The sequence below is a fragment of the Ictidomys tridecemlineatus genome, chromosome 7 (genome assembly GCF_052094955.1).
Source record: "Ictidomys tridecemlineatus isolate mIctTri1 chromosome 7, mIctTri1.hap1, whole genome shotgun sequence".
In the NCBI taxonomy this organism is placed as follows: domain Eukaryota; kingdom Metazoa; phylum Chordata; class Mammalia; order Rodentia; family Sciuridae; genus Ictidomys; species Ictidomys tridecemlineatus.
The window spans coordinates 62,461,378-62,487,332 of record NC_135483.1 but is presented as its reverse complement, the minus strand read 5'-3'; the positions used below and the strand labels follow the sequence as shown (position 1 = coordinate 62,487,332).

At 37.1% G+C, this 25,955-nt stretch overlaps 1 protein-coding gene across 6 annotated transcripts in view; it reads right to left on the bottom strand.

Moving 5' to 3' along the window:
• The window catches only part of Chd7 (chromodomain helicase DNA binding protein 7), a 184,593-nt gene that overhangs the window by 48,073 nt on the left and 110,565 nt on the right, over window positions 1-25,955 (bottom strand). For 5 of the 6 annotated variants that reach the window (XM_078017078.1, XM_078017081.1, XM_078017080.1 and 2 more), the window contains exons 4-8: window positions 19,750-19,891; window positions 14,196-14,333; window positions 13,083-13,148; window positions 7,284-7,339; window positions 467-581 (exon numbers count right to left, since the gene is read on the bottom strand). In XM_078017078.1, coding sequence (XP_077873204.1) covers window positions 467-581; window positions 7,284-7,339; window positions 13,083-13,148; window positions 14,196-14,333; window positions 19,750-19,891 — 517 coding nt within the window. Of the gene's footprint in view, window positions 1-466; window positions 582-6,820; window positions 6,930-7,283; window positions 7,340-13,082; window positions 13,149-14,195; window positions 14,334-19,749; window positions 19,892-25,955 lie in introns of those variants that run through there. The other variant, XM_021724920.3, reaches the window with a different exon arrangement.

The following is a 25,955-nucleotide window of genomic DNA, read 5'->3' as shown; positions in this document are numbered from 1 at the left end:
ATCATGGCACAGCGTTTGTGAAAATGAGCACTGACTTGAACAGAAGAAATTTTCCATATACTTCTCCCAACAGAAGTTAAATTTTTATATCCTGGAACTTGTACTTCATATTGACTGTAGAGTTTTTTTTTTTTTTTTTTTTTTACCTGCCAACTCAACAGAATGTCTGTCTATACTTACTTTTCTCATCAACTACTAACTGCATTTTCATTACAAGCTTTTAATCATACCATCACCTCTATTTCCACATAATATCTTAAGGACCAGTATCTTCTAGACTAAGCAACAGGAAGAATGAGAAATTTCCTGTTTACAAAATTTTTAGCAATAACCAGTAACCAATATGCAAGTAAGAGCACCAAATGAAGCAAACTAGTTTTTCTTAATACGTTGCTGAACTAAAATACAAAATTCAGAATATTTTAATAAAGCAAATACTTTAGAAAATTAGCCAGGTATCTCATACCTCTGAAAGGAATTTGTTCTGGCCCTGTTTTGCCTTAAATCGTTTAATCTTTTGCTGAATTCTCTTATCTTTTTCCAGATCTTCTACGGATGCCCATTGACAATGAAGATAAGAGCTGAAAGAACAAAATAATAACATGTAGAAAATAATCCTTTGATATGTCTTCTAACATTCAAAAAAAATCAACAGATCATTAACAAAATAACCTCAATTACTTATAGGGATGCTCAGCGACATTCAGTAACTGGAGTAACACAGAAACAATAACAGTGCCTAGAATTCAGCCTCTGCCCCAAGCCTCCAACTCTCTTACTCCATACAAATGAAAAAAAAAAAAAAAACCCAAAGCAGAAAAAGGCCTATCAAGCAGCTTTTTTTCATAAGTGATTGAATTACACTTCAGTATAAAACAATTAGCACTACATGGAGGCCTTAATTGTGCATTTATGCTTTGAGCCTTATATTATTGAGAAAGAAGAGGTGTTGTGTGCCCATGACTCACACAAGGCCTATCATGCCTGCCCCCAAGATGAACCTGACCTAGTGTTTCTAGAGCAACCAGGAAGAGAGGACCACCCTCTGCACCCGCACCCATGGCCCATACACCCACTCAGTTCCTGTCTCCCAGTCTGTGCTCTTCCAGGAGCTGAAACAACTTCTCTGGTGAACTTTCACTCACCAAGGTACACGCGTGTGATGGGCAAGTCCCACCCACTTCAAACTCGCCACCCTGAGAGCACTTTTCTGCCTTCCCTAACCTGAACACGAACACACTCAACCCTCTCTTTTCCTTCCTGCGACTCCCAGGCACAAAGTCAATGTTTTTTTGGTACCTCCCACATTCTTCTGTTGGATATTTCAGTAGTCTTTTGCACTGTCATTTTCTCCCTGCCCAGCAATAGCCTCTCCTGTCTCATTTCTCTTTCTGATGATGACATTAAAAAGAAATGCAGTGCTTGAATGTAAACCTCTTCCAGAATCAAGGCACTGCAACTTAGAAATTACGTAGTCATTATAAAATCCTTTAAAATGGTTAGTAATATGGAAAATTCTTGTGATACAAAAAAATGACAAAATTGATATTTATACAATGTCTAATACACATTTTCAAAAGTTGGACTTATTCCTTCTATAACTGACTAAAGGAAAAAAAGGATCTTAAGTACATTGCATTATACAGATACGATTTAATAGAAACCCTCTATAGGAGCTGGGGTTGTAGTTCAGTGGTGGAGTGCTTGCCTCCCATTATGAGGCACTGTGTTTGATTCTCAGCACCGCATATAAATAAATAAAGGTCCATCAACAATTAAAAAATATTTTTAAAAAAACCCTGTACATGCACAGAAAATAGATCAAATGAACATGTATCAGAATGTTAATAATAATTATTTCTGAGTAGTAACATCATAGGTACCTTATTTTCTACTTTGAGGCATTCTTATTTCAAAAAATAGTTAAATAATGCTGTCATAGTCAGACAGCATTATTTAACTACTCTAGTTTTCTAGTAATTTGACTGAAAAGGCACATGTGTAATCAGTATTCCTGTCCTGGATACGGGAAAAATGCAAGCAAGGCACCACCAGTCTTCCCCTTCCCCAATAGGACACAGGCCCTGACACAAGGGGTCCAGCCATGCTCTACTGCTTATAACTGTGCTGATCATTCTAGTCAGTGACTTTGCTTTCTAACCCCTGATGATAATCCACTCTAGAGGCTCATTAAGGAAGAAGAGGAAGGAAAAGAAACAGTGTGCAAGGTTGGCTGCCATGTCTGAGTACAGAATTAAGGAAAACGAGGGAAAAAAAATCTTACTGATGGAACAGTAATAGTAATTTCATCTTTTTTTTTTTTTTTTAAGAGAAAGTGAGAGAGGGGGACAGAGAGAGAGAGAGAGAGAATTTTAACATCTATTTATTTTTTCCTAGTTCTCGGCGGACACAACATCTTTGTTGGTATGTGGTGCTGCTGAGGATCGAACCCGGGCCGCACGCATGCTAGGCGAGCGCGCCACCCCTTGAGCCACATCCCAGCCCAGTAATTTCATCTTGAAATACTAAGGAAAATATTACAAAGGAGTAAAACTCTACGCAAAATACCATAAAACTAATAAGAAAGTATCTGAACCAGACCCTACAAATAATATAGTTTTGAATTCATTTCAAAACATAATTTTTCTTAATGAAACAAGAGCAATAATATTTATATCTAATGCTAATAAAGACAGTACCAAAAAAACAAAAAGGAGGAAAAAAAGACCATAACTCTTCTACATATTAGGGCAAAGTTCTACATAGAATATTAGCAAACATGTTTCTACACATTAAGAAAAGAATATATTGGCCTGGAGATGTAGTTCATCAGTGGAGCCAACCAAAAAAAAAAGCATGCATCATGACCAAGCAGGATATGCTCCAGGAATGCAAGGCTGGTTCAATATAAGGGACTCTTAAAAAATACACAACAATAATGGGTCTGAGAAAAAAAATCACATAATTATACCCACTGATATTGCAAACGTTTTGACAAAAATTCGTATCCATAAAGGACTTTTTAAAACTCAAGAAAACAGGAATCAATAGGTACTTCATAACATACTTAAACATACAGAGATTTTAGTCCTAAAGCCACATTGTAATAATTTTAGAAACAACACAGGCGTTACCACAAAGAATAGAAACAAGGTTTGGACACCTACTACCTCTACTGGGCATCGAATATACCAAAACCATAAAAGGCACAATAACTCAAAAATAATAAATAACACTATCTCTGCTTGCAGATTATATGATCATGTACCTGGAAAACCCTAGAGAATCAATTAGAAAACTAATCTAAAGAATAAAACAAAATAATTCAGTAATACATCAGGATATAAAATTAACATTCAGAAGTCAATAAATAGCTTTCAATCACACAGACAATAACCAGCAAGAAGATATGACGCTCATGAAAACCTCTTTTATAATACCATCAGAGATGAAGTACTTAGCAACAAATTTAATAAGAAATGCACACAATTCATCCAAGAAAATATTTAAAGGCACACTTTAAAAATATGAAATTATCACTGAACTGGAAAGACAGCCTGTTTTTATGTAGCATAACTCAACATCCTAAATCATACATTTGTAAAGTTAATACAATATAAATATAAACAAGTATTTTCATGGACTACGAAAGTTAATACAAGACTTTCTATATAAAAATAAAGATGCAAGAATATCCATGAAAACATTCAAAAGGAGACACTACAGGGGAAAACTAGATCCACCAGGTAATAAAATACACTATAAAGCCTCTGTGAATAAATGTGATTCTGGCTCATGAACACAGACACAGATCAAAGGAATAAAGTACAGCTATAGGCCCTAATAAACACACAAGGTTAGCACTTCATGAAGACTGCATCTCAAATCACTGTGTCAAAGGCAGACTTTTTAATAACAGCATTAGAAAAATATAGTCATATGCTATATTTGTTTTGGTCAATGACAGACCACATAAAATAGTGGTCTCGTAAGTTTATAATGGAGTTGAATATTTTCAACTGCCTATTGATGCTGTGGATGTTTTAATGTCATAGCACAACACATACTTGTGTTTGTGGTGATGCTGGTGTGAATAAACCTACTGCAGTAGTATAGTATACACAATTACGCACCATTCATAATACTCAATAATAAGCAACTGTGTTATTGTCTTGTGTATTTAGTAGACTATTCTTTTATCATCATTTCATAGTGAACTCCTTCTACTTCAAAAAGTTTACAAAACTATGCCATGTTACCCTGGCAGCAGCCTCACATAGCTCATCTTCACCATGTCTCTTGGCTACATGAAGAGGCCACGCAGGATGACTGATGTGTTCCGTGTTTGTATGTGTGCTCTATGGTATTCACACAATGAGTAAATTAACTAATGATGTGTTTCTCAGAATGTATCCCTGTAGTTAGGCGATGTATGACTGTATTTGGAAATGGATAAAATTACAGTCGTGTCTTATATCATACACAAGAGTATACAAAACGAACCATGCACTGAAACAGAGAAAATGAAACCATTCGAGTACTAGAGGAAAACATGGGCTAATTCTTCTTTAACATGGGTATAGAGAAGGGTTTCTAGCTATAACACAAAAGTCAGATACAGTAAGATAAAAAACATTGAGCTATAATACATTTTTAAAAAATTTATAGCTCAATAAATATCATAAATCAAGTCAGAAGGCAACAGAAACAGAAAAGACAGAGCACCCACAACCTAAATAAAGTACTAATATAAAACACTTAAAAATTGAAGGAAGCACAACAAAAAATGAGCAAAAGACATACACACATACACAGACAAGTGACGATGTAAACATGGCCATTAAGTTTATGAAGATATTCTTATTCACAATAAGAGAAAATGCTGACTAAAACTTTCTGAAATGCAATCTCTCACAATAATTAAGTACAATACACTATATTTGGAAGGCTGTGAGAAAATAGGTGTTCACATCTACTACTGACAGGAATACAAACAAACATAGTACTCATAGAAGGAAATCTGGCAGGATCTCTCAAACTACACACATATTTGCCTTTTGATTTAGCAATTCCATTGGTAGGAATTTTACCCAAAAGCTGTGTCTTCGACAATTTGAAAATATGTATAGGCATGCATGAAAATAGATGTTGTAGCATTATCGGTAATTATAAAATATCACAAGCCATTTATATGCTCACATAATAGAAAACTGATTGAACAGTTGTGGTACTATGTAACTGTAACAAAGAATGAGGATCCCTATGAACTGAAGCAGAGAGATATCCACTGTTCCAGCCTATCCACTGATAGGGCCGAGTAGCCACGTCTCCTCGGTAGCAATGAGCACAGCAAGGTCCAAATCTCATTTTGGAAAGGCCCTCATCAAAACAATAACAACGTTCCTTGGAGCAGGACGGAAAAGGGAAGCCACAGGTTAAGCCTAGAACATTCTCTGTCGCCAGTGCTCAAAGAAAGATGCAGACAAGGCATAAGGACAGAGGAGTTATGAATAAAGTAAATAATACCATAACAGTAAAAAAATATATAATCCATTTACTATAATGAGAATCCTCACGTGTACACAGCTATAAATTAACAAATGGGCAAGGTGGTAAAAGTCTTCCTAACAGCAGAGACCCAACTAATAAATCTAGAAAGAATGATGGAATGAGTAAACCACCACTTAGCAGCCATTATAGTATTTAATAGTCTTAAAGTACTTTTATAGAAGATATGTATGCATTTCAAAAAGAAAAACAATTCTTTCCATCTTTACAATTTTCCTATAAATCTGAAATTATGGCTAAAGAGACTGATAAAAACTGGTAGTTTTATAGAAACTCTAACTTCCCTGATAACTTAACAATAGTAGGGAGGAAAACTCATTTTAGAACTCCCTTTGCCTCAACTCAAGTTACTGAGGACTCACCTCTCCTGGCCTGGTAGCAGTACCTGTGCCCTTCTTTAGAATCACTAACAGGCTCAAATGAACGGAGGCACCTCGGGGCCCGGGGTCGCTATGATTTGGATGCCTGCCTAATGGTGTTATTTTTCGATAACCAATACTTAAACTCTGTTCTCATGTTGACTTTGTTTCTACATCCACAAGGGAGCCCTTACCTCTGGTTTACCTCCTCCTCACCTATCTTGACTTCTCTCCTTAAGGATTCAGCCACAGAAAATCATGGCCTACGCATAATTTCCACATGTGTAAACTCATCATGCTCTGAGGACAAAATGATGACAACAGCTAACATTTACTGAGCATTTTTACTGCTAGACTATGTATCGCATGGAACTCTCGTCGAGAAAAAACTGACAGAGACATCTTCATCTTTTTACTTGGTAAAAGGTTTTGCTTGCAACTTCTTCTGAAGGGCATCCGTTTATAAACGCGGTGCCAACTAGAACAAGGGAGAATTAGGAAAACCAGGGTGCCTGAGGCTTTCGTTTTCTGAGGCAGGGTAAATTTTTCTGAGGCTATTTTCCCAGCAACTCATAAAACCCTCTCTTTAAAAACCCTACAATTTAAATGGTGCTTTTGTTCTTTGTCTTAAAAAGGATAAAGTAAATGTTTACGCTATCAATGACTGTTTTTGTCTTTATGGCCTCGTTGCTCTTCAACAGGATAAGGACTGATCCTCAGAACCAGGCAGGCTCACGACAACGCGTGTTTGGACCCGGTGCACTGCCTACGTCTACAACACAGAATCCATGAGGACGGCTCGCTGTGTTTCTCCATTCAGATTTTTAAAAGTTATGCAATTCAAGTCCACTAAACAAATAATAGAAACAAACCCAGATAAAACCATAGCTCACTGCATTTTAAAGGCTGAGTGATGTCATGATTTTCTAGAGCCTTCGTCTGATAGCAGAGTTCTCGTCTCAAGTGCCCGGCATCCCATGCACTGATGAAGGGAAGGAGAGCAGCCCTGGAGAGTAAAATTCATTCTCGGAGGATAGGCAATTACTGCTCTATTTAGTTATTTCTCTATCGTCTTAGAAGTTTTTATTTTGTCTAAAAAGAACTTCTTGGCTATACATATATACATATATATACATACATATACACTTATATGTATAAAACAAAGTTAGTCAACTTTTACACCAATTATACATTTTTTTCAGAAGAATTAAATTCATAAAATATCAAAGATACAAAAATTAGTAGGAAATGACCATGTTTCCTACCTCACAATTTAAAAAAACAAGTTGTTTGGTACTATGAAAATATATCCCCGCCCCCCCCTTTAATAGAAAAAAAAAAATTTTTTTTACTTACAAGTTTTTGTACTTCACATAAAACTCTTCAACTTCTACCTCCTCTCCAGATTCCTTCTGCAACAAAAGAAAAGTTCCAGGCACATACTTAAAACAGTATACTCAAATACTTCCAAAGTAATGATTTATTCCCACATGAGCAAAAAATTGGCCCGAGAAGAGCAGCACAGGATCTTCTTGGAAAGATGCACACGCTGTAAGCTGTAGGAACCCCGTGCGATGAGGACTGAGGAGCTCAGGCCCATGCCCGCTACTCTACTTGACGTGCTTGAGCTTCTAAGACATGAATCATTTTAACTCCTCCCTAACCACATGCAGCTTCATTCACAACAACCTGACCCCAAAGCTGGCTTTCTGCCAAACCCACAGTGTTAAGTAGACGCCAAGTGTACCATTTTCTCAGGCAGCAGCCAATTAGCAACTGCTCTCCTGAATGCCATATGTATTATTTTTGGCTGCCTCATGGCAACTTTACATTGTGGGTTTTGTAATGTTTTAAAATATTTAAAAGACATTTATTCCTCCATATAGTTAATAACTCTAAACAAGAAACCATATAAAACTAAACCTTGTTCTAATGCAAGTAATTTCAGAGCATCACTATTCATAGTTCTAGTTTTACTCAATGGTACAATTAAATGTCTCAGACAAGATGTCTCACATACATAGCAGCCAAATAAAATTAACACTCCAAATACTACATTTAGGTAGGGTTAAAATTGTGATACATGTCAGCCAAATTGAGAGTTTTCAGTGGCAAGATTATCTATAACATCTCCTTGATCCTACCTGCTGTTGCATATGCAGCAGACAACGTTTACATGGTATTTTAGACATCTCTGCCCCCAACCCCTCTCTTTCTTTTTAGTTTTAGGCTGTTAAACAAGTCATAATATGTAATTTTCTTCTGGAACATTTGATCAAATAAAGCAGAAATATAAAACATAAACACCCCTTACAGATGTTTCATGAATGCTTTTGCACTTGTTCAAGATGCCCCAAGCCTGTCTTGAGGGTCACTTTGTGGGTGCTATGCTGGCTAATAGATGGTTCTAAAAAAAATTACGGCAAGTAGGAACATGGCAGAGGACAAATGAAACAGAAAAGACTCCAGGAAAACACACTGGAATTCAAAGGGATGACAATTCTCCTCAATTTATAATTTCACACTACTATGAACTTAAAACTCTTCTTTGAAACTTTCACCTGTTATCAGTTAAACCTGCATTTTGAAGTTTTCACCTGTCTAGAGATCACCAATAAAAAGATTATATTCAGAAATGTGGTCAACACCTATTAACATCTGGTTGTACCCTGATGAGTCTTTAAAAGGTCATAACGATAAAGCAACTTTTTAAACCAACGTATTCCATATACCACACCTATGCTGTAGACTTTCAGTTACCCAAAATGAAAATAAAAAATAAAATAGGTAAAGAAACCACAAAGACCTGCAATTAACTGATAAATTCTAGTTGATTCAAGTAACAATGTCTTCAGGACACACCTCACTTTTTTCTAGCCCTAATATTCCCCCATTTGATTTCTATCTTTATGCAGAATTAGAAATTCCAGTAAAAAAGGCAAAGGTGAGATGGTAGACAACCAGAGAAAATTGGGAAGCAAGGGAAGAGACTAGATCTTTTGATGCCTGTCAGCATGTCATAAAATTCAAACCCAGAATGGAGCTCATAATATCTCTTGATGCCAATCTCTTTCAATTCTGGATTTCCGACACCAACTTACACTTCTTTTAGGTAGTGATCAAGATTTATCATTTCTATGTTCTATTATTTCCTCTGATTTCCCTGTTTCTGGCCTTCTCTTCCATCTTGTCCTTTCTATCTTATTTGAAATGGTTTCACTGTCCCATAATTCTAAGTGGGCACCAAAATACACAGGATCAGATCTTGAACAGCCGAGATAGTTTTCATTCTGTCCCAGTTTTGTTCCCAGAAAGCTCTGACTCTTAACAACCATCTGTCCCCAACTCTCATTAATACCCATTTTCTTGTCATGATCTACTATTCCCCTGGGAACCTGCTGTGAAGATACCTAGCAAGAGGGTTTGGAGCTGTCTGGGAAGAAGTGACTTGGTTCCGAGACCTCATTTAACAGCACCTGGAGCTGGCACACCATTGCCCCAGGGCCTATATCTTTTGGATGTCTCCAAATGTAACCCTGTTTTCTTTAACTGATTGCACATGTAGGATAACCACCTTCTTGCCCAGAACTATAAATAGAGCTATTTTTCAGCTTTTCCTTTTATATAAATATGATCATGTTGACCTCGTTTGCTTTGCTAGTAAAACAATTAACAAAAGCTTGTGAATTCATGAGTCCTCAGGAACATCATTTCAATTAGTCACTAAATGGCAGACACTTTGGCCTCTAACATCCCAATTTTCAGAAGATACTCTATAATGTTCTTACCCCATAAATAACAGGATCGAAGCACTAGTGACACACATATAGCACTCATATTTATTTTTTGGACAGCTACAACTAAATTTGAGAGTACTCTAAGTAATTTCATGTGCTCAATAGAGTATTTCTGAGAAACGTGTCTAGTCTATGAAAATAGACTTTATTATTCACATGAAATTGAAAGCTCCAGGTATATTAAACCACTTTTGTCCCATTATTCATATGAACCAGAACCCTTGATCAGGCAATAAAATAACTGCTCTGGCCACTTGGATTTGAACTAGCCATCTAGCAAATGATAGTCTTATGGCCTGAAAAATATGAATGACCATTCCTAAGCATTCTATTACTAACTGAAGTAGTCACAGGGGACCAAGCTAAATCACAGTGCAGAGAGAGAGAGAGAGAAAATTTTTGTTAAACAATGCTTAAAAGAATGAAAAAGTACTTAAACAAAGATAACAATAAAGCATGGGCCTGAATCCCTTCCTACTTATAGCCCAACCTATTGCATACGCTAATAGACATACCACTTAGGGAGAAAATAAGGACATGATAATGAATGAGTTTAAGAGTCCTGCCTTAACTTTATACTCTCTCTATATTTTTAAAAATTCTGCTGGGTTCAATTAGGAAGAATTAAAACCAATCACTGAAATTTAAAATAAGTTTTTAGAAAGCAAATAGAGCATGTAGATAAAGTCAAATAAAGAATTGCATAAAATGCAGTCCGAATTTGACTTAATGTTGTTTTTGACATTCTGATCCAAAAAAATTTTTGAATTTTTCTCCAAAGACAGAAGACTCATAGCAGAAAGGACTATGACTAAATGTGGAAAACAAAAGAATTATATTTTATACAATCCACAATCTATCTATCTATCTATCTCTCTCTCTCTCTCTCTCTCTCACACACACACACACACACCTCTCTTTACCTAACTCAGAATTCAGCCCTTCCACTAAGCCTCATGATGTTTTTTACAGCAACACATCAATGACTAAGCCAGGCCCACTTCACACCTGGTGCTGAAGTAGGGAGGGTCTGCTGTGGAGCTTTGTGAATATGCACAGCTCCACCACAATAGATCCTCATCCTTAGGCCACAGCCATGAGGATGACTTGACTTGAGAACCACAGTCCCCACTATGTGTGAGCACTCCTCAGGACAGACTCCATGAGCTCACGGCTAGTTTCCACAGTGCTGCAGGGAGAGAGAAAGATACCTTCTCACAGCCAATTCTTACATTATTCATGGTAATAGGAAACAGACCAGCAGGCACAGCTAGAATCCACAGAAAAATCTCAAATTTCCTTTTGTTAGTTCTCCCCCGCCAACCAACCCCAGTGTTTTTAAAGCTGATAACTGAAGTAACCACTCTGAGAATGCTGGCAGTTTTAAAAGTTAGTACCTGTTAATGTTTAATATTTTCTAATGGACTTTTATTGCCCTTAAAGAAATGCCAGTAATAGAAAAACAATTCAATGAGCGCCACTTCTCTTCCTTACTTTAAATCAAACTTCAATGAATCCTGAACCTTCCAGAGGAATTTTTTCCACTAATTTTCTCTATCCTCAAATACACCAAATCAATAAATGCTTTGTCCTCATTTACAATTAAAATGATTTTTAATGTCCCATGGCCATTGATAAATAGTAATAATACCTATTCCTAAACCTGGAGAACTTGCCTTTAAAGGGTGCTTAGGGGCAGGGGGGTGGAGGTGGGAGGAGGAGAGAAAGCCCTAAAGTGGGCAAAACAGAAAGAAAAAGCAGTGTCCTACATAATGCATAGCCTAAGCGGCTCTGAATAATAGAGCTAATTATAATTTGCAACCCCCAAACCTGCTGAGTATGCCTGCTGAAGTACTATCAATTGAATGAAAATTAGTATATCCCATCCAAACGACAGGCTATTTACTCAAACAAGTCACTCCAATTCCGTGAAGGGGATTATTCTTTAAAGCATGTCAAGTATTTAAATTTCACCATATATCTACAATTCACCAATTAACAGTTCTGGAGTCATTAGCAGGACAAAAATGCAACCTTTCTAATGAGTTAAACAGTGCTCATTTCTGCTTTAACAGGTGGGAAATTTGGTTGAGATTTTATTGTTTAATTCATCGGGACAGAAATCTTACAAAGAGGCACCAGTTAAGCCATCCATACACCCACCCTAAACACAATGTAAAAATATCTCAGTTTCTTGATCCTCATTATTTTCATATGAACTGGAATTGTATAGGCTGATAAAAATCCATACCTTGAACCACACAATAGAAAAGTAAACAGTATTGAAATGAAGGCACAGAGAAGTTTATTTTTGGTGTAATTTCATTTTCAAGGATGTCTTGATGGAGGTGTTTGAATAGCAAAGATTTCCTATTTAATAAGCCTGGGATCTCACTTTAATTCCCATAATTATTCTGTTACTCATCTTTTTTACTGGGACGTTATACTTCACATTTTACTAAGAAGAAAACATGTTTATTTCATATGTCAAAAGTAAAGTTGTAATTCCACCTGCCTTGAAAGCAATAAAGACCTGTGGACTTGACAAATTTAAGGTGAGGAACAGACCCCATATCTAAAGGGGACCACTTTCTAGAGACACTGAAAATTCCATGTTGGACCATGTAAATGCAAACTAGATGTCTAAATCATTATTCAAAACAAGTTAGACACTTTCCCAAATTAGGCAAGAAGAGAAGTAGTTGGGGGGAAACAAGGAATTTCCATCTGTAAAAGAAAATACAGTGTCACTAGAATTCTTCCTTCAAGAGTATATTTGTCCCTAAAAGACAAGATAATCCAGCTAACGACAAGTATGTAGAGCTCACCTTTGCACACCAACATGAACTGTGAGTAACTTAGAAAACTGTACTCAAAACAGTCCAGTATTTCACCTGTGCACTGGCAACAGATATTTTGAATAGTTCAATTGTATATTTAAAAAAAAATGTTGTAAAACGAATGAGAAAACACCTTCTTGTCAAAATGATAAGAGAACTTCCATTCCACCATGAGGGGGGGGGGGAGCTGGGATGGGTGGAGGACCTCCGAAAGACAGATGAGAGGTGAATACAGGTCTATAATTCATATGACTAATTCTTATGAAAAGGATGTAACTCTGGAAGTCCTATACATTTCCTGGGAGACTTTCTTGCCTACTATGAATGGCATAATAAAATGGATGTATTTGATGTTGACTAACACGATGATTTCTACTATCCTAGTAAATGAGACAGGTTTAGAAAATACTGCCAGAATTTTTGTTTTACAAGAGTGGAATCTTAAAAGAGAATTAAAAAACAATCCTACAATAGTAATGCACACTCCATAGATTTGCGTCATTTCAAATGGTGCTTACCTGCTTTTTCACAGAACGACTACTCATGATTTTCTCTACCACTGGGCCTTCTGCATCAACAGATTCCTAAAACATAAAGAGGCGTGAATCAATTCAAATGGAAAACATTTTATCCTATAATACAAAAATAAGAAATCATTTGTTCCCCTTTGCCACTACCTCCCTACCCTTTAAACCATAGTAGCAAGTTACCAGTGGAAAATATGACTGAAAAGAACAAAAATTTCACCCTACAGAAAGGAAAAAGGAAGAGCTGTGCTTGTTACTTCATGATTATGTGGCTTAATTACATGGACTAGCATGGGTTCCACAAGCCAGAGAGCATTCAGAAACTCCAGCTGCCAAGAGAAAATAATCTCTGCATGATAGCAGTCAAAAATATAACTTTTCTTCATCTATACCCATGGGGTAAATATACTCATCATTCTGTTATCGTAGGCAGCTTTTATCTATGGAGGTCACATAAAACTTCATACAACAACTTAACATAGCACAGATTACCAAATAAGTAAAACATAAAACTGCATTTAATATACTTTTCAATGGCTACCAGCAGTTTGTTAACTAAAGTACAGTAACAGTAAGAAAAGAGCATTACTTTTTAAAAAAGTCTTTAAAATAATCAATCCTACATTACTATCCATATTTTATACTAACTATTTTATCCATCATTTACATTGCACAGAGAATAAAGCGTGCCCTGCTGGGTACTACAAGGCAGTAATTTCATAAAGGGGTTCTTACAGTGCCGAACAGCAGGAGACGAGCTCAAGTGGTTTATTAAAGTCCCAGAAGCCACAGCACTGAATTCTCAGAGGTAAATTCAGCCGCCTCATATTCTAGCTCTGATTCTTCCTCAACATAGACCATTAATTCTCCAAAATTGTGTCAAATTACATATCACAGGCTTGTATAAAAATAAATTTCAGTGAACAGAGCTTTTTAAAAGACACTGCTAAATAACTAATTTCCCATAACACATTAGCCAACATTAGATGAATGTTCCCCTGCTGAAAGTCCGATGCTTCCACGGAACTTCTCTGATTCCAGCTATAAAATGTGCAGTCCATCTTCTAACATGCAGATTCAAGTCACACAAATCTGGCTGCTGACCTGCTGCTCTGACTGTGAAGTGTTGGAGGGGGAGTCTCTCCCAGCAGCATCTGCATCATCTGCCTCCTCATCAGAAATCTTGAACTCCAAGTCTTCAGTGTATCGCTTTCTCTTCACCTGCCTGCTAGACCGTCTCTTCTAAAACAAAACCCCAACAAAGAGGGTTTTAAAAAGCAATCATGGATGTTCTTTAACATGGCTCAGAATGGTAAGATACATTATTTAAAAAAAAATAGTAAAGAAAAACCAATAACTCCTCTAAGTCAAGCAAAAAGACCATTGTGGCAATAAGTATAAGAGAAATGGGGGAAGGGGGGGATCTGAAGTCCTGGGACACCTGTCCTTCAGCCACTCCCATGTCCATGCCCTTCAACAGGAAAAAACGGAAGTAACAAATCTTGTTTGTTCATCCAAAGTGATAGCCACACTAGAGCTGGGAAATGGGTCCTATGGGTTCATTACACTATTTTCTCTACTTTTATGTGACTAAAAATGTTTTCTACAAAAAAGTGAACGTGTCAGAGAATACTCTGAAAATTACGAAGTTCTATTCATATACTTGTTATACTATTATCCAAGGTACTCCAAGATATATCTCAGAAAGCCATTTAAATAAAAACTTTTTGCATTTTCATTTTGGTCCTAAAAGAAATAGTCTGAACTTTTTGGAGATGAAAGGTTGAGTGGCAAAATTCACAATGGACTAAGAAAAGTAATCTGAATTTTTTAAATTAATTTTTCACCTTGGTTAAAATTTAAAACATTGCTAATAGCTAACAGTCAATACAATCATTGGCAAAATGAGTAGTCTCATACTCCTGTGGTCAAAACAACCCAGCTCAGCTTTTGCAGAACACCATGGTCATATCTACTCATTTTTAAAATATGCCAACCCTTCCAATATGCTACAAAACTTATCTTGGGAATATCTGCAAGATAAATTGTTAAGTTAAAGTTAAAACAAGCTACACAACAATAAGAAGTTTATGTTTCTATTTAAGATAAATTTTAAAGATGTTTATCTATTTGGGTACGTGGATTATCAATAAACTCCAAAACAAAGGGAATACATCTCTATGCCTCAATAAATGTGCATCGCTATGCCTCAATAAATGTTCGATAAAAAATTAATTATGTATATGCTTTCAATACAACCACCAAAACAAAAACAAAAATAAAACCCCAAAACACAATTGTTAGTAGGTATTAATTCTGAAGAAAGAAGTAAATGGACCAGGGGGAAGTTTACATTTTAATTTTGGTCCTAAAAGAAACATTCTGAAAATGTTTGAAGAGATAAAGGGTTGAATGGCAAATCCATAATGAATGACCATAAAAAGTAATTTTACTTTTCCTAAATAGGAAAATTTGTAAATCTTTTTTGCACTTTCTTGTCAAAATCATTCTATGTCGACTTTTAATGAGAATATTTTCTTGTTATGGTTGTTTATTTGTTTTGGTACTAAGGATTGAACCCAGGGAGCTACATCCTCAATCTTTTTTGTTTTATTTTGAGACACAGTCTTACTAAATCGCTGAAGGTTTTGCTAAATTTCTGACGCTGGCAATCAAAACTTGCAATCCTCCTGACTCAGCCTCCTAAGTCACTATGCCCAGCTACAAATAGTGTTTTATAAGTTAAAAATGGCGAGGAAAAAGTTTTTCATTAATAAGTATATGTGGAAAAAAAATCTAAGATTAAAAATGACACATGTTGGGGTGGGGATATAGCTCAGCAGTTTTTTGCAAGGACCCAAGTTCAAAGCCCAGGACGGTGCACACAGAAAAACCAAACCCCAAAAAACCAAAGCAAAGCATATCCAAGTTTTAAACTGCTAACGAACACAATAATATTACAACCTAGAAACTAAGTTGACACTAAGACTTTTACTGAATTTTAAAGTTGGGACAGTAAGGCAGAAAGAGGCAAAATATCCATCACGTACCACTATGATCCCACCGCATGACTGACTTAACCTTATCAAGTTTGTGCTCTCCCTGCTCTTGGAAATGGATTTGAAACAGTTTACAATGCCAGCTTAGTATAACATAAGTATCAAATGGATAAGACAGGCACCTCCCAGCTCTACACACTCATGGCAGCAGAGGTACAAAGCAGTTTTCGTGAGACCATGTGGGTAAGGTTTTACTAACAGACTTGCCAGTGGCCTCGACCAGAGGGAACAGTGACTTGCACCAGAGCTTTCTCCAGGAATCTTCCTCTCCAAGGACAGATCTTCTCTGTTTCCTGGAATAGTCCATACTGCGGAGCTTTCACAGAAACCTGTGGAGGTTCTGCCTCATGGACCCTTTCCCACATCACAGGAGACAGTTTGTTTGATCTCCTGAGCCCTAGAGCTCAGTGTTCCTTATTGAACTGGCCCTAACTCTAACGTGGCCTTGGATGAGTAATTTTGTGGATCTCAGTTTCCTGGTCTGTAGAATGGGGTTAATGATAGTAACTACCCCATACAAATGCTGTGAAGACACATAAGGGAATTTATTCAAAGCCTTGTGAAATGCAATTAGTAGGTTTAAAGCCATCATTAATCAGTTCGAGCTTTCCAAAGAAAAATGTCCCAGTTACCTTGTAAAGCTTCCCTTCTCTCTTTCCAAAGCTGACCTACTTACTCCTGCTCTCAGGCCCAATTTACCATCCCTTACTTCTGGACTGTCAATCTCTTTAAGACATAAAAGGCTATTATGAAGAACAATGTTTTAATTTTGTGAAACTTAGCATAATGTCTGTATTTCATCTGATATATCAGTTTAACTAAATTGAAATGGATTAATTTACATTTCCATCTTTATACCATTACTGTAAGGAGGGCTGTACTACTAATGATCCGTCTGTAATGTTTTACCAGGTTTCCATGCTTGAGGCCACACTGTCACAGTATTCTTCCAGCATAAGTAACTGAATAAGGTTGGACAGGGTCTAAGACAAGCCTACTTCACATTTAATACCACTCTGATTATTTTTTTAAAAAAGAAGTTCCACTACAATAAGACAGGGAGCTCTTTTTTTAAAAAGAAAGAAATGTATGTATTGGTGAATATAATTTTTATAATGTAAGTTCTTCCATGTCAACTTTGTGATATAAAACTGAAATAGTGATCAATTTAAATTAATTGTAATTAGCTACAAAGTCACTTCTTAAGTGCTATTAAAAAAAAAAAACCAAAACACAATTAGAAGTCAATTTTCTGAAATTTTTAAATGTGACATGGTTTCTTTCTATGTAATAATTGATCTTCCCTTCCCCGCCCCCATTTTTTTGTGGCATTGGGGATAGAACTCAGGGGAATTTTACCACTGAGCTACATTCCCAGTCCTTTTTATTATTATAGCACTAGGTTGCTGAGGGTCTTGCTAAGTTGCTGAGGTCAGCCTCAAATCTGCAATTCTGCCTCAGGCCCCCAAGTCGCCAGGATTACATGGATGCACCATGGTGTTCATAACAACTGATCTTAAGGTCATTTATTTGGGGTTTCAAGGTCCCTTTTATAATTTCCCAATATAAGATTAAAATTGTTAATTATGTAACATGTTTCTATTATGGTCTGTTAAACTATTATCTGAAAGATTTTTGTGAATCTAAATGAAATGTAAGATTTGTACTTAAACCTTAACTCAAAATTTGAGTTAATATTAAAATAATATATCAACTTTTTAAACTTGGATTGCTTTAGGACAGTTTAAACAGGTATACTGAATAGAAGATTTAAATGTTTCTATGATCTGTTTTAATACCTTGTGAACAATTATACATTAGTTAAAATTTTCAGGAAATTTACTTTTAAAAATCAAGAATTAACTTTAGATTCTTCATACACGTGTCACAGGAAGAAAATAAATAAAGCAGTCAACATCACTTCCTGTGTGACAGACACCAGGAAAGCACAGCCTTCAAGAGTCAGATCTCTTCATGTGGCTGCGTAGATTAGCTCTTGAACCTGTAACAGTTATGCACTGTAGCCAATCAGAAAGCAAGCACTGAAGTTCATTTCAATTGATTATTATTTTTGTGTAACTGAAATGAGGAAGAAAAATAAACCCCAAACTAGTATTTTATGAAATCCAAGTCTGAATTAATACAAATAGACTGTTTCAAAATGGCAACAATATTTTTAAAAGAAAAACAGAATTTCCTTGAATTGTATGAATAAATCTTCTGAATGTTGTCCGATTACTACTGTCACAGAGGTCCTAACAAATACAAAGCAGGAAAAAACAGCCTTGAGAATAAAAATAGAATTAAAAATCACTAAAATACTTTTCATAAAAACTCTTTAAGCAATTAAAAAAAAAAAAAAGGTATCTACTTACCTTCCTGGTATCTTCCCTCTGACATAATAAAACAAAAATCACATAATAAACCCATACCACAAAAACATCCATACACATTCTCTCTCCATTTCTCTCTCTTCTGGGTGCTTAGCTTAGGCCACAATTACAACTATTAAAGAGATACACTCAACAAAAAACCATACCCTATAAACACACCACACAAAATAGGCATAAACAGCCCTGAAATTCTTTAGAATAGAGCTACATATTTTGAATATTTTGCTTCTAATTGGTAGGGATGCAGGTGAAAGTCTTCAGTGTGCACTAAATGATAAGAGGAAGTCCAGTAAGCTCCTCGGGGCTGGCTTCCCACTCCAGTGGGAATCCTCAGTAACCGCTCCCTGATAACTCAGATGTCATTCACACAAGTCACATTCCCAGCCATCCCAGAGGACCAGACTGGCATGCTTCCAGGGAACCTAACAAGGAAATAATTTTTAACTGTCACGTGTAAGAAGCCCTCTCAGTCCAATCAGCGAAGGCAGCGTGCTTTATATAGAGGAACCCAAATTCCTAATGTTTTTTTCAGGGCTAGCTTTTTAATTCATTCCTACAAAACTCTCCCAAAGTCGAGAGACTCTATCACTGGGCAAGTCTGTAGAACTGCCATTTGGAAAATCACTTGTTCAAAGAAAGTTTAGTATTATACAAATATATCTCATCTGTGACCATCAGATGTCAGAAACCTTCAGACAAGCTACAAATTATACCTTGGTTTTTTATTCTGCAAAATAAAAAGGAGCACGGGCTGGGGATATAGCACAGTGGTAGAGTGATAGCCGAACATGTGTGAGGCCCTGGGTTCAATCCCCAGCACGGATAAACAAACAAATAAGCAACCAAGGTTCAACAAAATTTAAAAATCTGAATGAAGCTGTAAATGAACCAGTGTTCACACACACACACACACACACACACACACACACACACACACACACAACACAGTCAAGATATAAATCTACAGCAATAAAGGAAGGATGTTTATTATGAAGCCAAAGATGGTAAAATGCAACAGCTCTGGTCAGGAGTCCTTTCTCATGTTGACCCCCAGTTCTCATCACTATGGATATAATGTTCCAGACAACAATAAAGACATCTGACAAGCACCTCTGTAACAAAGCTGGGGAGGGCTAGCATACTTCATACGTGGCTAAAGTTACCACGCTAAATCACAGAGGCTCAGGGACAGCATAATGGTATTACCTGAACACCTGGATCTTCGTCTTCCTCAGGAGGAGGAGATGGCGGGGGCGTTTTGTCTAAGTCTGAATTTTCAGAACCTTCTGTTTTTCCCTTGTTGACCTTTTTCTTCAAAGCACTGGCTTCTGAATCAGGTTTCTTATTACTAGAATTCAAAGCAGATCACTCAGTGTTCATTTCTTAATGCAGTTCTCCTGCATGTCCCATGCCCTTCCATGGCCCACACCCAACATCCTGAAAGGATCGACGACAAGTGATAAGTCAATGCATGTTGGCCCGTAACAGCTGAATGGCACTCTCAAATAAATTTTTACAGTAAATCTCACTGATCACCTTTAGCAAGTTTCTGACCTAATTAAGGTAAAACTGCATGCAAAAATCCCTCACACCACACTGTATAATAGTTCATTTGTTCCAAATGCCTGTCAATACACAAGGCTGTAATAAACAATCAGACTAAAACGTAGTTTTGTTATCAAGTTTTTAAAGCATAAAACACTTTTGTTTTTAACTGTCAAAAAAAAAATACAACATATCTCCTTGTCTCTTTCAGGTAGTTTTACATACTCCTAGTTAAGTCCTTTTTTGACCAGTACTACCTAAGGGTACTTTTATACCACCCAGTTACATTTCTATCCAATTTATGATATTTTATGGATAAAAACATATAGCAATCTCCTGAAACATGCAATTTTACTTAAAGCTGTGTTTTTAGTAAGTTTTATTTTTATACTAAGCATTTTTGAGATAATCTTATCCTTTATTCTATGGTGCTAGGAATTGGATCCAGAGCCTCTGTATACTAGGCAGGCCCTCTACCACTGAACTACAATCTCATCCTCACAATTCGTGTTTTTTTCAAAAGCTGTGTCTCTGAAACACACAAAAAAACACAGCAAATAGACCCCAATAATTAAAGCACATGTTCCAAAGTATGTTGCTGACAAACATTAATAGGATTTGAATGTTACATGAGAAAGATACATAAATAAACTCTAAGAAAAAATGTTTTTTTTAAATTTTATCTTCACCTCTAGATCCCTTATGGACATTTGGTTTGAATGTACATTTAATGCTACTTTCAATTTCCAAACCAGCTCCAAGATTTTCTACAGATTATCATTTAGTATACAACACTGAAAATAATTCAACCTCATAATAATTGTTTTACTATTTCTAAGGATTCTCAAACCACCATTAATTCTAAAAATAAAAGATATATTTTTAAAAAACTAAATTTCTTTATTGAAGTTCGTAAATTTCCAGAATAGTGTGCTGACAGAATGCATTAAACATCATGTTTTTAACCTCAGCCTCTACAAAAGGAAGAAGCCAAGGGATCTATAAGCTCTTATTTGAGTAAAGCATGTCTCATGCAAAATATTTCAAAAGTACTATTAATATAAAAATGCATCCAGCACATACCTAAAATGTGTTTCTCGACTAATGATTTGATCATCTTAAACTAGTCATTTTTAAATACTCAGTTTATTTTTATTTTGTTAACATTTTAGCATAGTAAATAGCCACATAAGAGATAACTTAAAACAATTAAGGATTGCAGCAAACAGCAGTTAGCTTAAGAGTTCATTCTATTTAAAAAAAAAAAAAAGGCAATGTCCTTAAAACTTTAAATCACCAAAAGATCTGCAGAAAGCATAATATTTTTTAAATTAAAAAAAAATCCATACAACAGTTCCTCATCCAACTGTCCTAGTGTTTACGCTACACATGGACAGAAGTCTCCCCTACTATGAGGCTCCATTTCCAGCATTTATTTCCGCTCTAACTGCCACAAATTATACAATACTACAGCTGAACACTGGGCCCCTTTCCTTTCATCTGCACGCCAAGAGCAATCAGATTACCCTGGTAACCAGCGGTCACATGACCAGCACCTGCTCTTTTGGCTGGATGCCACTGACTAAAGCCATCTGCTTCCCTCAATCAGCTTTCAAACATTCTCAACACCTGCGCTGCAGTGTTTTGTGGTTTCTTTTATCAAATCAGTGCAAAACTGCTTCCAAAACTTTACATATTTCTCAAATTTGTTTAAATCAGAGGTAGGCCTGTCAAAGAGTTGAACCACAGCCAGGTAAAGTGAGCTGGCAGCTAGTTTCCACGGTGACCTCTCTCTACCAGGGCGAAGTACACACAGTGGGGTTGCCGGGCCCTGCCTGCACTGTCCTACAGGAGCAAAAGGCTTACTGTCTGGAAGCCGCCCAGAGCCCAGGTTTGAGGAAACATCTATTTGCTGGAGGAGAGAAGTGCTAATGATTTTCCATCTGCCCTTCCCAAGAATGAACTATATGGAACTTCCAAGATGGCTGAAAGTCAGGAAGGACCTCTCCAAGTGCTTAGACAAAAAGCCTGCGGCCAAGGAAAGCACTTAACCCCAGATCTGATTGTTCAAAGACTGCAGACTCATTAGGCCTTGCACCATTAATGTTCAGAAAGAGCATTTCCATGCCTCGACATACAAATCAACACCCTAAAATGTCAAAAGGCTACAAAATCTTCAATATCCACCCAAACACACTACAATCCAGAACAAAACTGTTAGTTATGCTAAACTGCCTTTGTTACTATTTTGCAATAAGCCAATGTGAGTTTTCAACCAAGTGTTCCTGAGCCACAGTTTCCTGATGTATAAAACAAAGTTAAATAATTGTTTCTTCCTCCATCTTAGTTATGTGGTTTAAATGAGATAGTGGGAAAAAGCTCAAGTAGCACCGGGCACAGATGGTTAACATTTACTCACATCTGGAAGACAACCAGCCACATCTGAGAAGGATTCGCTGTGGCTGAGACCCACCTGGGCCAAATCAACTGCAGGAACTTATAGATAGGACCCCACTTGCACTGAGGATAACTTTATCTAAGCATCATAAATTTCCTAATCTCCAGGTAAAAGAACAAACAAGCAAAGAGAACCACAGACTGCCCTTCCCCAAGCCCACTACCACTGCTTTAATCCAGACAGCTGCCATTCCCCACCCAAAGACTACAGCTTCTCTCTACCTTATCACCCTTATGAGCCATGAGAAGGGCTACACAGCATCCGACTGGTAGAAAAAAGACAGTCCATATTCAGAGTCATTATTTAAATGTATTAAGCTTCAAAACTGGTCTTTTGTAATGTCAGGGCCAAAATATACATTCTTCTCCAAATTATTATAGAAGCTTGAATGTACAAAGAGGGCGGCTCTTTCAGTTGCAGGTTGAGAATATTGTTAATAAAACAATATTCCATTAAACCAACACTGAAATGCTGAGGATGAGGCCACTGAGCTGTCAAGCACAGACATAGAACCTCATGTGCCTCCAACAGCTGCAGTGATGTCTACTCCCAGGGCTGAGCCACAGCTGGCTGCCATACAGCAACCTCTGAGTGGGATCACAAGAAAAATGGGGCATGTTTTTGACAATGTGGAAATTGTCAAAAATCTAGCCCTGAATGGCACCAGTCCTGAAGAAATCATATCTGCCTCTCCTGAACCTGCTCTACCTTCTGCATTCCCAGCTTAGCCTCATAGTAATACCAGCCACCACCACTCACAAATCCATCTCTAAAAGTCACCAGATTGACTGGCTGAAATGAAACTCTGACTGGATCATTCTGCTTAAATACAGTCCCCTACATATCACAACAGAGACTCTCAGTACTAGTGTGCAATGGCCTCTGTGATTTTTACAACTGAGCACTGCCTTTGTTTTCATAGGCTAGTCTCTTACCCCTTATTCTCCAGGCATACAGAACCATTCCTAAAATACATATCTCCTTTCCTACCTCCACGTGTTGTTCCAGTCTACTCACCTGCAAAACTTGGATTGCACACCACTCATTTCAAGAAGCATTTTCTGGACTTGAATCTACCTGCTGCACACCACATGCTATACCCCATACATGGAGTATTTACAATATACAAAATCTGTTGTCAACACTATAATGTATTAAACTCAAAGCACTCTGTTTATGTTCATTGTCAACCATCCTGTAAGATCCAGAGAGGAACTGTCCTATTCATCGCACGCCGAGTGCCTGCTCAGATATGTAAGTTCTCTACTTAATTAGACAGTACAAGAAATAGCAATAACAGTAAACAAGTACATTACATAGCCTTTACTGTGCAGGCATTACTCTTCAGTGATTTCCTTATTAAGTCATTAAAACAAAATAAAATGCCCCACACAGCTTCTCTCTTTATGATGAGATACCTACGAAGCTCAGATAAAAGGGGCTAAAGTAATAGCAAAACAAGGGGAATGCAGCAGTTTTTCAAAGCCAAAAGAAAGGAATATTATTCCTCAAACTCCACCTTCCAACTCACGAAGTTCCTTCTTTTCCTATCATTTTGATGTGAACAAAATGCAGAGCCGTCCACCCGTGCGTGAAGCTAGAGACTGAGATACAGTCATCCACTCATGAGGAAAGATGCTCAGATTCAGAGCCATCCACTCATAAAGCCAGACTCTGAAGTACTGAGTTGTCCGCTTTTCAAGCTACACAAACCCCTATAAACTTGGAAGGGACATCATTTCCTAGGATTGGGCTGGAGGCCTGAAGGCCCACTATTCTCCAACAGCCTTACCTTCACATTTCATTATGAGGCTGGAATCACCCTGGCAGGCAGGTAGGCAGATGTGCTCAGGGTTCACCGCTAAGTGACAAAGCTTCATAGTTCTGATTACCCCCAATTCCATCAAGGCATACAAATCCTTGATAAGAACTCTCAGCAGCAAGCATTAGGAGAACACAAACTGTATTCAGAGAGCAGCGTCTGTCACATGGACAGAAAGACACTAGGTAACCTACCCTTATGGAAGAATTTGTACTCAGCTTAAGATGGTATGCATCCATAAGGACAGCTGGGTGCTAGTTCCCAAGATGGGGTTAGATGGATTCATCTGGAATAAAAGGCAGCATAGATAACTAGTTCCTTTTGCTCTAAAAGAGTATGTGCTTTCTACATAAGGTTTTCTACAAAGGGCTGAAGAGCCAGGAAGCTGCCCTGATTTATTAAAAAAAACAAAACAGAATGCAGTTAAACCTTGATTAGTGTTAGTCTATGGATCTATGTTCTCAACAGAAAATTTGAAAAGGAGCCATATTGTGGAACCAGATGTGATGAGAAGAGCATGGTCAGTTACTAAAGACATCTGGGCAATGAGGGAGTTTTCAATCCAGCGGGCCCTTCAGATGGAATAGGTCAATATAGAGTCTCATCACATTGGGGAAAATCAACCTTGAGACCCAGGGTCAGGAAAATTAATCAGGGTCATATTTAGAGACTCAAATTTCTCCAAAATGATATGCTATCATCTTTTAGGAGAAGAGCAAAGGTACAGAGGCATAATCTTATGCTTCACAGGCTAAGAAAACTTTTTAAAAATTTAACCTTTATTTATTTGTTGTCGTTTATTTGTTTTCATGAGGTGCTGAGGACTGAACCCAGTGCCTCACCTGTCCTGGGCAGGTGCGCTACCACTGAGCCACAACCCAGCCCTAAGAAAAGTTTTAACAAAAAGTGAGCCCAAGGGATAAGAAGAGAGGCATTTGCTGTACAAGATACCACCCCATAACACAGCTGGGCTGCCATAATAAAAGTACACAAGCAGCCACCAGGGTCAAAGGCTCAAGGCTGGTAGGGAAAAGCACCCGGACTCTTAAGAGCACAGATTTCCCGTAAGCCCTACCTATTTGCTAAGCTTTGTAAAGAATGAAAATCAAAATTAAAAGATAAAAGTAAAGTCAAAAAAAGGTACAAAAAGTCTTAAAAGATCTCCGGGTGCGGTAGTGCACACCTGTATTTCCAGTGGCTCTGGATGCTGAAACAGGAGAATCATGAGTTTAAAGCCAGCCTCAGTTAAAAAAAAAAAAAAAAAAGCGAGGCTCTAAGCAACTATAAGACCCTGTTTCTAAATAAAATACCAAATAGGGCTGAGAATGTGGCTCAGTGGTTGAGTGCCCCCGAGTTCAATCCTCAGTACCTCACCCCCCACAAAAGTTTTAAAAGATCAATTAAAACAGCATAAAATGTGGTGCATCATATAAAATTAAGTCCACAAAATGAAAAATTTAAATAAAGTCCTATAACTAAAACTAGAATATGATAAATTATAGAGAAAAGAATTAACTAATGAGAAAAGATACAAAACAAACTGAGTGGCAGACAGTCAATTCAAAGACCAACACCTTCACTCCCAAA